The sequence below is a fragment of the Mytilus californianus genome, unplaced genomic scaffold, assembly GCF_021869535.1.
Source record: "Mytilus californianus isolate M0D057914Y unplaced genomic scaffold, xbMytCali1.0.p SCAF_10, whole genome shotgun sequence".
Taxonomy (NCBI): domain Eukaryota; kingdom Metazoa; phylum Mollusca; class Bivalvia; order Mytilida; family Mytilidae; genus Mytilus; species Mytilus californianus.
The window spans coordinates 720,870-734,792 of record NW_026262582.1 but is presented as its reverse complement, the minus strand read 5'-3'; the positions used below and the strand labels follow the sequence as shown (position 1 = coordinate 734,792).

Here is a 13,923-nt window from a genome sequence, read left to right as displayed (position 1 = left end):
ACAAAGGTTTACAGTATTTAGTGCTGAGGTGAACATGACTTATGATTTTATAATATTTGATATACACAGATTAAATGTTACTGTACACTGGTATACACAGATTAAATGTTACTCTACACTGGTATAGCTCTGTTTAAAGGGTCATGACCGATTGTGTTACATAAGAAAAGAAAGAAAAACCTTTATATATAATATGAGGTTTTAACAATGAATGTTTTACATAAGGGTATTTATTAGGATCGGCAGTAATATTAGAGGATTAAATGTGTCGGAATACATATTCACGTCCAGGGCTACCTTTAAATGGTAAAGCCTGTAGGATCAACAGTTGTATTTTTATCCTAATTTAGAAAGTGCCGAGTAGTGGAATTTATTATTGTTGATGCGAACAGTATTTGTAATTTTTGGGCGAATTTTTATTGATATTCTTTGGACTTAAGAGCATACCAATACATTCTATTGATCAGCAAGTATACCTTACTGAAATTAAGATAAACATGATAAACACAGATTCACCTGCTCATTAAATATCAATTTCTGTTTAAGATTTTTGTTTGTTTCACCATAACTTTGTGTACATTTAAAAATTAATTTTTTGGCTTAAAATCAATATTCAGTTTCAATTTTCTATTTCATTCCAAAAAAAGATCCATATTGATATCTCTATTTATATCATAAAATGTTTATTTTCTGGTAAATTTCAATTATGAATAATTTAAATATTATGTATGAGTTATAAACCCTTTGGTGAAGATGATTAGGGCCCTGAAGGGAACTAGTCAATCAAGATGTTTGATGGGTCATTAGGACAGATCTTTGACAAATAGATGTAAATACACATAAAACATAATGGCCAGGTGGTGTCAACATGATATAAAAGTTGTTAGGATAATAATGTTTGTGCACCAATCATGTCGCCTAGATTTGTCAAAAAGGATAAAGCCAAGGAAAACAGGGTAATAATCTGTGTGCACCGATCATGTCGCCTAGATTTGTCAAAAGGGATAAAGCCAAGGAAAACCGGGTAATAATCTGTGTGCAACGATCATGTCGCCTAGATTTGTCAAAAAGGATAAAGCCAAGGAAAACAGGGTAATAATCTGTGTGCACCGATCATGTCGCCTAGATTTGTCAAAAGGGATAAAGCCAAGGAAAACCGGGTAATAATCTGTGTGCAACGATCATGTCGCCTAGATTTGTCAAAAAGGATAAAGCCAAGGAAAACAGGGTAATAATCTGTGTGCAACGATCATGTCGCCTAGATTTGTCAAAAAGGATAAAGCCAAGGAAAACAGGGTAATAATCTGTGTGCACCGATCATGTCGCCTAGATTTGTCAAAAAGGATAAAACCACAGAAAACAGGGTAATAATCTGTGTGCAACGATCATGTCGCCTAGATTTGTCAAAAAGGATAAAGCCACAGAAAACAGGGTAATAATCTGTATGCACCGATCATGTCGCCTAGATTTGTCAAAAAGGATAAAGCCACAGAAAACAGGGTAATAATCTGTGTGCACTGATCATGTCGCCTAGATTTGTCAAAAAGGATAAAGCCACAGAAAACAGAGTTATAATCTGTGTGCACCAATCATGTCGCCTAGATTTGTCAAAAAGGATAAAGCTACAGAAAACAGGGTAATAATCTGTGTGCATCGATCATGTCGCCTAGATTTGTCAAAAAGGATAAAGCCAAGGAAAACAGAGTAATAATCTGTGTGCACCAATCATGTCGCCTAGATTTGTCAAAAAGGATAAAGCTACAGAAAACAGGGTAATAATCTGTGTGCATCGATCATGTCGCCTAGATTTGTCAAAAAGGATAAAGCTACAGAAAACAGAGTAATAATCTGTGTGCACCAATCATGTCGCCTAGATTTGTCAAAAAGGATAAAGCCAAGGAAAACAGGGTAATAATCTGTGTGCATCGATCATGTCGCCTAGATTTGTCAAAAATGATAAAGCCAAGGAAAACAGGGTAATAATCTGTGTGCAACGATCATGTCGCCTAGATTTGTCAAAAATGATAAAGCCAAGGAAAACAGGGTAATAATCTGTGTGCAACGATCATGTCGCCTAGATTTGTCAAAAAGGATAAAGCCACAGAAAACAGAGTAATAATCTGTGTGCACCAATCATGTCGCCTAGATTTGTCAAAAAGGATAAAGCCAGGAAAAACAGGGTAATAATCTGTGTGCACCAATCATGTCGCCTAGATTTGTCAAAAAGGATAAAGCCACAGAAAACAGGGTAATAATCTGTGTGCACCAATCATGTCGCCTAGATTTGTCAAAAAGGATAAAGCCAGGAAAAACAGGGTAATAATCTGTGTGCACCAATCATGTCGCCTAGATTTGTCAAAAAGGATAAAGCCACAGAAAACAGGGTAATAATCTGTGTGCACCGATCATGTCGCCTAGATTTGTCAAAAAGGATAAAGCCAAGGAAAACAGGGTAATAATCTGTGTGCACTGATCATGTCGCCTAGATTTGTCAAAAAGGATAAAGCCACAGAAAACAGGGTAATAATCAGTGTGCACCGATCATGTCGCCTAGATTTGTCAAAAATGATAAAGCCAAGGAAAACAGGGTAATAATCAGTGTGCACCGATCATGTCGCCTAGATTTGTCAAAAATGATAAAGCCAAGGAAAACAGGGTAATAATCTGTGTGCAACGATCATGTCGCCTAGATTTGTCAAAAATGATAAAGCCAAGGAAAACAGGGTAATAATCTGTGTGCAACGATCATGTCGCCTAGATTTGTCAAAAAGGATAAAGCCACAGAAAACAGAGTAATAATCTGTGTGCACCAATCATGTCGCCTAGATTTGTCAAAAAGGATAAAGCCAGGAAAAACAGGGTAATAATCTGTGTGCACCAATCATGTCGCCTAGATTTGTCAAAAAGGATAAAGCCAGGAAAAACAGGGTAATAATCTGTGTGCACCAATCATGTCGCCTAGATTTGTCAAAAAGGATAAAGCCAGGAAAAACAGGGTAATAATCTGTGTGCACCAATCATGTCGCCTAGATTTGTCAAAAAGGATAAAGCCACAGAAAACAGGGTAATAATCTGTGTGCACCGATCATGTCACCTAGATTTGTCAAAAAGGATAAAGCCACAGAAAACAGGGTAATAATCTGTGTGCACCAATTATGTCACCTAGATTTGTCAAAAAGGATAAAGCCACAGAAAACAGGGTAATAATCTGTGTGCACCGATCATGTCGCCTAGATTTGTCAAAAAGGATAAAGCCACAGAAAACAGGGTAATTATCTGTGTGCACCAATTATGTCACCTAGATTTGTCAAAAAGGATAAAGCCACAGAAAACAGGGTAATAATCTGTGTGCACCGATCATGTCGCCTAGATTTGTCAAAAAGGATAAAGCCAAGGAAAACAGGGTAATAATCTGTGTGCACCGATCATGTCGCCTAGATTTGTCAAAAAGGATAAAGCCAAAGAAAACAGGGTAATAATCTGTGTGCACCGATCATGTCGCCTAGATTTGTCAAAAAGGATAAAGCCAAAGAAAACAGGGTAATAATCTGTGTGCACCAATCATGTCGCCTAGATTTGTCAAAAAGGATAAAGCCACAGAAAACAGAGTAATAATCTGTGTGCACCAATTATGTCGCCTAGATTTGTCAAAAAGGATAAAGCCAAGGAAAACAGGGTAATAATCTGTGTGCACCGATCATGTCGCCTAGATTTGTCAAAAAGGATAAAGCTACAGAAAACAGTGTGCACCGATCATGTCGCCTAGATTTTTCAAAAAGGATAAAGCCACAGAAAACAGGGTAATAATCTGTGTGCACCAATCATGTCACCTAGATTTGTCAAAAAGGATAAAGCTACAGAAAACAGTGTGCACCGATCATGTCGCCTAGATTTGTCAAAAAGGATAAAGCCACAGAAAACAGGGTAATAATCTGTGTGCACCGATCATGTCGCCTAGATTTGTCAAAAAGGATAAAGCCACAGAAAACAGGGTAATAATCTGTGTGCACCGATCATGTCGCCTAGATTTGTCAAAAAGGATAAAGCCAAGGAAAACAAGGTAATAATCTGTGTGCACCGATCATGTCGCCTAGATTTGTCAAAAAGGAAAAAGCCATGGAAAACAGTGTGCACTGATCATGTCAACTAGATTTGTCAAAAGAAAAAAAGCCACGAAAAACAACTTTTCTGGTTATTTTGAGTGACTGTTAATTGCTACTGGACTTTAAGACTGTAAATTGCTACTGGACGTTAAGCAAGCAACAGTCAATTAATCATGTGTTATTATAACACCTGTGGGGCATAATAATGTGTGCTGATGTATTAGACTGCATAGAATTAGAATGTGAAGACAAAAGAAACATATATCTCTATAGAAATCGTGAGAATAGGAGATGTCATAACGCTGACAGCAAACATGAACGATTCAAAAAGTAACAAAATAATTAAAAGTGGACAGTTACTGAATGTAAGGAAGCAGGGCAGACAGGTTTATTCACACTGGATAAACAATTATCAACAATTCTGCACATTGTATGTTCACAAGTTTAAATTAACATTGGATTATACCATGTTTTTGTAAAAGATCAATTTATTTTCGGAAAGATATTTTTATGAAAGGTGTCTCGTTGCCTGGAGCACTTTTGTCTCGAAATTTAATTTTGAAAAAAAAAAATTACATGAGAATTATTTCAGTTGAAATTGATCTATTTTGGATGATAATTTGACGTTATTATTGTTTTAGACATCGTAAAGTGGAATTTAATGTTAATTTTCATTTGATGTTTTTGAGAAGAATATTGTGTTGGGTTTTGTTCAGACCTGGTTTACTATTGACACACAGACAATCATTTATTAATATTGTTATGTCACATGGATTTTAATTGTTTAAATTGATATTTTTATATATTAATGCGATTCATTATTGCATAATTGTAAAGGTGGCTTTCAACCTTAGATATGTAAATATTAAAAAAGATGTGAGCTTGTCTTATTTAGAAACAAGATTACTGTAAAGAGCAGAGCTAAACTAATATTATGTTTTGACTGGAACAAAAATATCAACAGTGAATGTTAATGAAACTGAATCAATCGTGGACACAGTTTTTATTGTAAACATTTCATTCTGAATCAAAGAAAAATATTTTATTTTCATCAAGACTTTTGAATTTGATCTGAATTTATGGAGTAAGCAATATTCATTAAAAATTTTGACTTAAATTTGAGTTTAAGTAAGCTGTCAGTTTTTGTTCAATATTTAGATTTTTGAGTAAGCTGAGTTATTATTCATTCAAGATTTGGTATTATGAGTAAGTTGATTATTTGTATTATGATTTTGACTTTTTGAGTAAGTTGAGATCATTCATGATTTGGATTTTTGAGTAAGCTGGGTATTCAGTCAAGATTTTGACTTTTTGAGTAAGTTGTTACTCATTCAAGGTTTTGACTTTTTAAGTAAGCAGTATTCATTTAAGAAATGGACTTCTTTTCAAGAAGTATTCTTCAAGATTTAGACTTTTTGGTTATGCTGATTATTCATGCAAGATGGACTTTATGGGTGAGCAGTATTTATTCCATATTTGGACTTTTTGAGTAAGCAGTATTTTTTCAAGATTTGGACTTTTTGAGAAAGCTGATTATTTTTTCAAGATCTCCACTTTTCAAGTTAGCAGCATTCATTCAAGATTTGGATCTTTTGTTACAAAATGGAAGATGTCGCCACTCCTGTATATTAAGTATATCCTAACAATATTAAATTAGTCTGCAGTACTTTACTAGAAAAACAGTATTTTTTGTATAACATTGGTTGGTTAATGTTTATTTTTTTTATTAATTCTATATGTTCTATGTTAATTATATTGATCATTTGGCTGTATAGTACCGTGTAACATCATAGTCTTGACTACAAGTAACAGACGTTGTACACGTTTGTAAACATTCTTGTTATAGAACATAATTGGTACAGAAAGTGTGAATTATAAGTCTTTTACACCAAAGACTCCACTATATAAATATCTAAAGGATATAATGTTTGATTATTTTTTATAATTTTGATATTTCTGTGAAAGATTAAGCCAGATTTATTGAGGATGTTAGCTGACTCCTGATAGGTGCCATTAAAATCAAGGTTGAGGAGATTTACCAGCTCAGGTTCAGTGATAATAATAATTATTATATTTTTTGATGATTGTAAAAAAATCAAGTGAGATCTGGAATTTGTATTATTATTGATATAGATGATTATAGAAAGTCTATTGTGTTCTGTAATAACTCTCCATGGAGGAGAATTTCAGATGAGAAAACCAGTCAAAACCAGGAACCTGACAAATCATAATGATCATTATTAGATCTAAGAAATGCATAAAAATTGACATTGAGTAAATATCTACTCACCATCTTAGACCTAGGAATATTGTGTGTAGAGTAAAATAGTTTGAAGATATTGTTGGATTTAGTCTAGTGTTATAAATAAGAAAGATAATGGAAATTTTAGCCATGAAACTTTAGGATTGTGTTATATACAAAGGAAGGAATAAGATATAGCCGAGAGTTATATCTGATCTGATATAAGATCTGTTCCCAGATAAAATGACAATGTACTGATACAGTCACAAGACAAGAAGTCTATATGACTTCAACAGTATCCTATATTGGATTAATTCAGTGTCAAATATTGGAAGAAAATTCTACTAAAAAAGTTAGTATATTGGAGAAGAATCAAACTTGGAGGAAAATGTGATTACTACTTGTTTACCAGACTAAAGAGTTATCTCCCTTTCATAAAAGTATCTTGAGAATGTACAACAGTTTAGTTATTTACCTGGACAGCTAAGGATTAATAGAAGGAAGATTTTTTTCCCGACAGATGGTCAAGGATGGAACTGTGGCTTTCATAAGTGTTTTATACATGTGTTTGATTCAGTTTCAAGAACTCTTATTTAACATGTAGTTGAAGAATGAAAGTTGCATATCTTAGTACGAGGTTGTTCTCTTGCATGGAGTTGGCTTCCTGCAGAGCTTTAAGGGAGAGATATCATTATGAGGTCTAAAGGTTACCTTCTGCAAATTCTTTCTGCATTTTATCCAAAATAATTTAAATGTTTACCATTGAAAGAGTTTTTGAAGTTTTGAAAGGAGATACCAATCTGTTATAACTGATAAAATCTGTATGTCATGTGTTTGATCACTTATTGTTGAAATAGAACATTCTTTACACCTAAATGCAATTGAAATAGTTAACAATTTCTTTTTTCTCGATAATTGATTGGATTTAAATAAAAATTGTCCTCTGATTTTTGTAACCTACATAATTTATTAATTTGGAACAACTTGCTCTTAATGTTAATTTTATAAAATATTTTAATTTTGTTGGACCATGAACTTATAAAAAGAACTTAGTATAAAGTTTCAATATATTGCCAGAAGTTTTATCTTCACATATTAACTATTAGCTAATTGTGTTGAAATTATTGTGGTTTTTAGGACGATCAGTTTTACAAGGTTTTGTTGTAAGACATGATGTCATCGTAACCTAAAGAATTTTGCCTGGTATTAACTGTCTGCATGGGAAATGAACATGGATCATCTATAAAATAACATTTTATGCTTGGAAAACATGAAATATGTGAAAAATGACACAAATGATTATTGTATTTTCCAAGTCAGACTGCATTAATGTATCTGTCCGACCTTGGTTAACATTATTCCAAAAAAAGTCCACAAAATGAGGGATAAAGTGACAAATGGAATTATTTTTTTGGCAAATTGTCTGTTACAAAATTACAATGACTTTGAAATTAGAAAAAAAAACCAAATAGAACTTTAATTTATTGAGTTGAGCTGTTATCTGTTTTATTGATGGTGCCTTAATGAGAATAGGATGAATGTGTTTCTAATCTTTTACGATTGGTTCAGATGGATTATTGGAGTAGTTTTAGGAACAGTTTTCAAAAGTAAGTATTACAAAGTTCATAATAACTGCAGAACTTTCTAAATAAAAAAAAAATCTTAGATTTATTCTAAAATTATAGAGAATCTAACATTAGTTGAAGTATTAGTTTCAGATTAACATGAATTACCTCCCCTTTACCAATAATTTCTGTTTTAAATATACTTTTAAAGAATACAGTTACATATCAACTGAAGTGTGGTTGACTCTCTTTGTATAAGAAATTGACAGGTCAGAATTGTTCTGAAATGAACAGAATTAACAGATTGAATGGATTACCTCCCTTTGATCAATACATTTTATATTTAAGAAGTTATTTACATATCAACTAAAGAAAGACTGGTTGTGTTTTTGTATTAGAAATTGACAGGTTTGAATTATTCTGAATTGACCTGAGTTATCTAACTTTAGTAGCAGATTGAATGGATTACCTCCCTTTCACCAGTGCATTTTGCTTTTATAAGAAGTTATTTACATATCAACTGAAGAATGACTGGTTGTTTTTTGTAGTAGAAATTTGACAGGTTAGATAAATGAAAAATAAAATCTATCTTGTATTTAATTGAAGAGTTTCCCGGATTCACTCTGTACAGATCTGACAGGCTATTAGTGTGTGTCATTCAGTAGTTTATCAATAGATCGATAGAAATGTATAATGACAAAAATATATCAATTTAATGTTGGTTGTAGTTATACTGTTGTAGTCAACAATTAGTTATGTTATGTATTTATTCAAATGGATTTGTAAAAAATAGTCTGATCTGTATAATAACATGATAATTGTTTGTGGTAATATTGAGGGATTAAGTGGTTATTTTTAGAAAAAAGCCTGTAAATCAGGATTAAGATAACAGGCAGCTCTCACCGCATACAAAGGAAAATTAAAAAGAGATATTGAATGTTTTCGTTGGATGATTATGTAACTCTTGCACAAGGTATTGATTGGCGAGACAGGATCTAAACCTTACGTAAGTTAAGTTAGTTCTACGGTTGACGGGACATAAAGTGAACAACACAATCTTATTTGACAATTGCTGGACCTATGAAGTATAATGTCAATTTTACGACTGACATGATTCTCAATTTAACATGGTTGAATGAAACTGACGGTAAAAATTTTAAGCGACTTCCTGAATTTGAAGTGACAGAAGGAGAAAGTATTTCAAATCTTTGATGATTTATACAAAGTATACAGTAAGATATTAATTGTAGGTAAATATTGTCAAGTTTAATGAGAAAAAGACACAAAATAATGTCAATATTTGTCATTTCAAATTGATCATTATCTTAATTTTGTACAACAAATTGTTATTAATTGAATGGAAAATGCAGACTTAATAGTTGCTTTCTTTTATGTTATAAAAATAAGGAGATGTGTTGGTCTATTGTGGAGGGTTGTCTCATTGGAATCATACCACATCTTTATATTTATATATTGCTTACATCCATGTATTTTGGACTCTGGTAGATAGTTTAGGTTCAACTAGAAAATGTGAATATTTGAAAGAGTTTGCCTCTAGCTCATTACAATACACCCTCACAGTCGATCTGACTTTATAATAATTGTATCGTCTGTTGAGGGTATACAGATTCAAATAGTTATCTGAGGGCAGTAAATATGTATTATGTACAATCGTTCTCCTCTGTTGAGGGTATACAGATTCAAAGTGTTATCTGAGGGCAGTAAATTGGTATTATGTACAATCGTTCTCGTTTCTGTTGGGCCATCTTTTCAGTAACAAGAAACTATGAATATTTAATTGTGGTGACCGCTGGTAAGAGGACAATCACAACAGTTGCTTCCTCTATTATAACATTTAGTGGTGGTATCTAGTAACTCTTAGGGCCACCCTTTCAGCAAATTGTAAATAAGGCATGGTCTATCAGAGGTGGAATATGCATACATAATAATTGTTAAAATCTATGTCATTTGAACTATGGTGGATAGTTGTCTCATTGACAATCATACCACATCTCTTTATTTTTTAATATACCAGTAAAAGTACGGGGTATTTCTCCTCTTTTGGAGATTTTGAAGAATACTGTAGATTCATTATTATTCGTGGGATACTTATTTTCGTAAATTTCGTGGCTATAGACGAACCACGAATTAAAATGTTCAAAGAAGTACAAATTTATTATAGGTCTGTATGCAGATTTTGGCAAAACTATGAAATCAAATATCCACGAAACTACAATTGTTCTTTAATCCACGAAAATTGGTATCCATGACAATAAATGAATCCACAGTATTATTTAAATATGAAATGTCTGTATGAAAGAAGTAGTTATTCTGGAGAAGGACTATTTAAGTTGATCTGATCTGTAGGAAAGTTAATCATTTTAACATTAAGCCAGTAAGTCATACAGTAGATATTTTTTTATTCACTTGACAAAAAAATGTTTGAAAAACATTAAAATGTCATTGTCCTCCACCCATAAGTATATCATGAATTTGAACTGATTGGCGTTTATACCAAAATAAATATTTGTTCTTTGATTTGTGATTCTATCAGAACCTTGAAAAGGAAGTTTTGAAATCGTCAGCTCTTTCCTGGTTAAGAATGTTTGTTTACATGATCTGCTCTGCAGATGTTGCTATGTTGTTTACATATGGGTACCAGGCAATGGTTAACCAGAAAACACCAAAGATATCTGTATTGAATGTAGAAACAATTTATAGACAATTAGCAGACTCATTTTGTTTTAAGTTTGTTTAATTCTGTTCTGATGAGATGTCAGGAGTTTTAATAAGCTTGGTTAAGTACCTGTTAAAACAGTAATTGTTTACCACATTGAAGTCTGCTGTAATGTAACCTTGGTTTTTGTACCTTGTAACCTTGGGTTAATGTACTATGTAACCTTGGGATTGTACCATGTAACCTTGGGTTTGTACCATGTAACCTTGGGTTTGTACCATGTAACCTTGGGATTGTACCATGTAACCTTGAGTTTGTAACCTTGGGATTGTATCATGTAACCTTGAGTTTGTACCAGTAACCTTGGGATTGTACTATGTATCCTGGGGTTTTTACCATGTAACCTTTGTGATTGTACCATGTAACTTTGGGATTGTACCATGTAACCTTGGGTTTGTACCATATAACCTTGGGTTTGGCTAGTTGAAAGAGATAAAAAGGGAGGGATGGAACTGATGGAAATATAATAAAAGACTGATGGCAGTAGTGCTGCCTCAAAATCTACTATAACCTGGTGATTAAGCTTTTCAGCTTAACCCCCCTCTCCTTCCCGGGGATCTGCCTCTTAGTCGTCATTTATAACTTGCTGTAAGCTCGCCTACTGTTGTTGCAAAGTTAAGAGTTTTTATTCTCCCAAAGGAAGTTGAAACAGTTTGAATATTTCAGGAACTTTTCAGATAAATGAAACAGTCCCTTTTTTGTTGCAAAGTTATATGTTTACACAATTTGCGACTATCAAACCATCAATTGATGCCAGAAAATCTTCAAATACTATATTGTTGTCTCCTAATTGTTTTCTAAATCGTAAACTAATTATTGACATTGGTTTATTATATATTTTGATGTAATTTTGTTTTTCAGGTTTATCAGGGGGAGATAAGCCATCATCATTATCGTCAGAATCATCGGATCTTGTTTCATCTAAATCACAAGTAAGTTTATAAAGATGAGGTGCAAGATGTAAAGACCCCCTTTTAAAAAAAAAGGAAGAAAACAATTGAAGGACCAACAGCATTACTAACTTCATAAACATCAAAAATAGAAGATATTATAGAGCTCTGCATCAGACGTTGCAAAGTTACAAGTTTGAGGAGCATGTTTTAATTCTGTTCACAACAATGGCAGTTCAATATTCAGAGCTTTAATAATTTTATTCCAAATAAACTATATGATATCTTTCTGTAATGAAGCTTTAACTTTTTGCATTGAATATAAACAAGTTATTTTTTTATTCTGAATTTTTGCTTAATACGCATGCGAACAAAAAACTGCTGTAATTCATTAAATAAATGCTTCCAACATTATTTCAGGATGATTTAGACTTTGAGGTATAAAAAGCATGGAGTTTAAAAAAATGTTCAAATATTTAGATGTGAACCAATAAAAGCATGGTGTTCAAAAGTTTGAATTTAACCAATGAAAAGCATGAAATTAAAGTTTTTGAATTTTGCACCAACTTTTAGAAACCCTTTTTACAACAACTGTTTCTTAGATATTTGCATGGTTTGTTCATTTAAAATAAAAAGGAACTGTACATTTTTGAAGGAATATTGAAAAAGGGAGAATTTTGACACTGAGGGGGCAATAAAAAAAACCTATCATTTGAAGAACAATATATCACACAGCATTACACATAAAGCTATAGATTAAGCAACACAACCCTAATATTATCTAGGGATAAACTCAGGTGATCTTGAAGGGTTACTAAAAAGTCGTCAAAAAACATATATGTGAAGACTCCCTTGGTGTGGTAATTCCATGATTCCCTTTAGAATTATTTGTAAGAAACATCAAAGATGGCCAGTGGGAATACTTTCATACTGCGACTTAATGTTTAAAGATAAAAGGGGAGACAATCCATTGATATGTTAATTCAAAGTTCTGATTCCATAGAATGTGACAGTAGTCAGTCAATGATACTAGACTTGAATGGAAGCCAATATTCTCCACCTTATTGTCATAAATTAATTCTCACCCTTCAAAAATCATGTTTATTGTCAGGTTGAGACATCATTGATGAGTACAATAAATAATTTGTGTTTATTGAGAACACTCCCACACATGACATTGAAAATAAATTTTATGTTTTATGACTGTATTTATATATATATGTAAATTTACAATTTGGCAACACACCCAGGTTAATTTAAACAGGTATACAATTGGGTGGAACTAAATCATTAAATATACCATGTATACTTAGTATCAAAGGTTTAAATAGCTCTCAGCAAATATATTAAAACTTTTTTATTTGGTTGATATTCGTTTTATGTTCAATGTAATTTTTTGTGTCCTTGATGAAGCAATAAGTCTGAAAAATACATAACTGGATGTGAACATTGAAAAATAAGTCCTACAAAATGTAAAATATTCAGAAATTTGTGCTGAATTTTATTGTTGTGATTGTTGACAGAACAACGTGTATAACATGTGAGTTTATAATGTAGGGATATAAGAAAATGCGCCATTCAAACAATGCTATCAAATTTAAAATTGCAAAATCTATCTCATCTAAATTTTTCCTAAAAATAGAAAACATAGTATAAATTTATGACTTTACAGTACTGTTGATTTATTAATTTTAGTGGTTACCAATTTTCATAAATGGAGGAAAACTTGTTTTTTCTTGGATTCTTAAATTCATGGTTTTGACAAATTTGGCATACAAACATTTAGGAAATAGGTACCGGGGTACTTGGTGAAATATTTAATTTGTGGTTTCGCCTTTACCGACGAAATCACCGAAAATTGGTACCCCCCCAAACTCTTATGAATCCACAGTAATTTAAGAAAGATTTTTAGTACAGTGTTACTGTAAATTCAGAAATTATTGCGTGCATTTATTATTGCGATTTTGTCATTTTAGACTAAAATGCGATTTTAATTTTTGCGATATTGGGAAAAATCCTGTTTAATTCATATAAAAAATTTCAAACGCGAGTTTAAATTATTGTGATTATAACCCTGTCGCATTTTTCGCAATAATGAAAACATCGCAATAATCTCTGAATTTACAGTACTCATTTTATTGAACATGTTGATGATTATCATTAGAATGTTTATTTTGATGACCTTATATTTACCTTTCCCTCAGGTAACAAATTCTACAAGTCACCATTCTCATTCCTCCTCACAGCATGGTACTAATCATACTGACAATTCCCAGCATGCATCAGGAAAATCTATTTTAGATCATTTACTGCCATCTAAGTTTTCATTTCCATCGAAGGTAAGTTCGTTCCAGTTATCTGTATAAAGTCTTTTTGACATTGACAT

General features: G+C 32.4%; 1 protein-coding gene across 1 annotated transcript in view; it reads left to right on the top strand.

Moving 5' to 3' along the window:
- LOC127718635 (uncharacterized) overlaps positions 1-13,923 on the top strand; it is a 147,539-nt gene that overhangs the window by 83,598 nt on the left and 50,018 nt on the right. The window contains exons 6-7 of the mRNA XM_052224686.1: positions 11,509-11,579; positions 13,742-13,876. Coding sequence (XP_052080646.1) covers positions 11,509-11,579; positions 13,742-13,876 — 206 coding nt within the window. The remainder of the gene's footprint in view (positions 1-11,508; positions 11,580-13,741; positions 13,877-13,923) is intronic.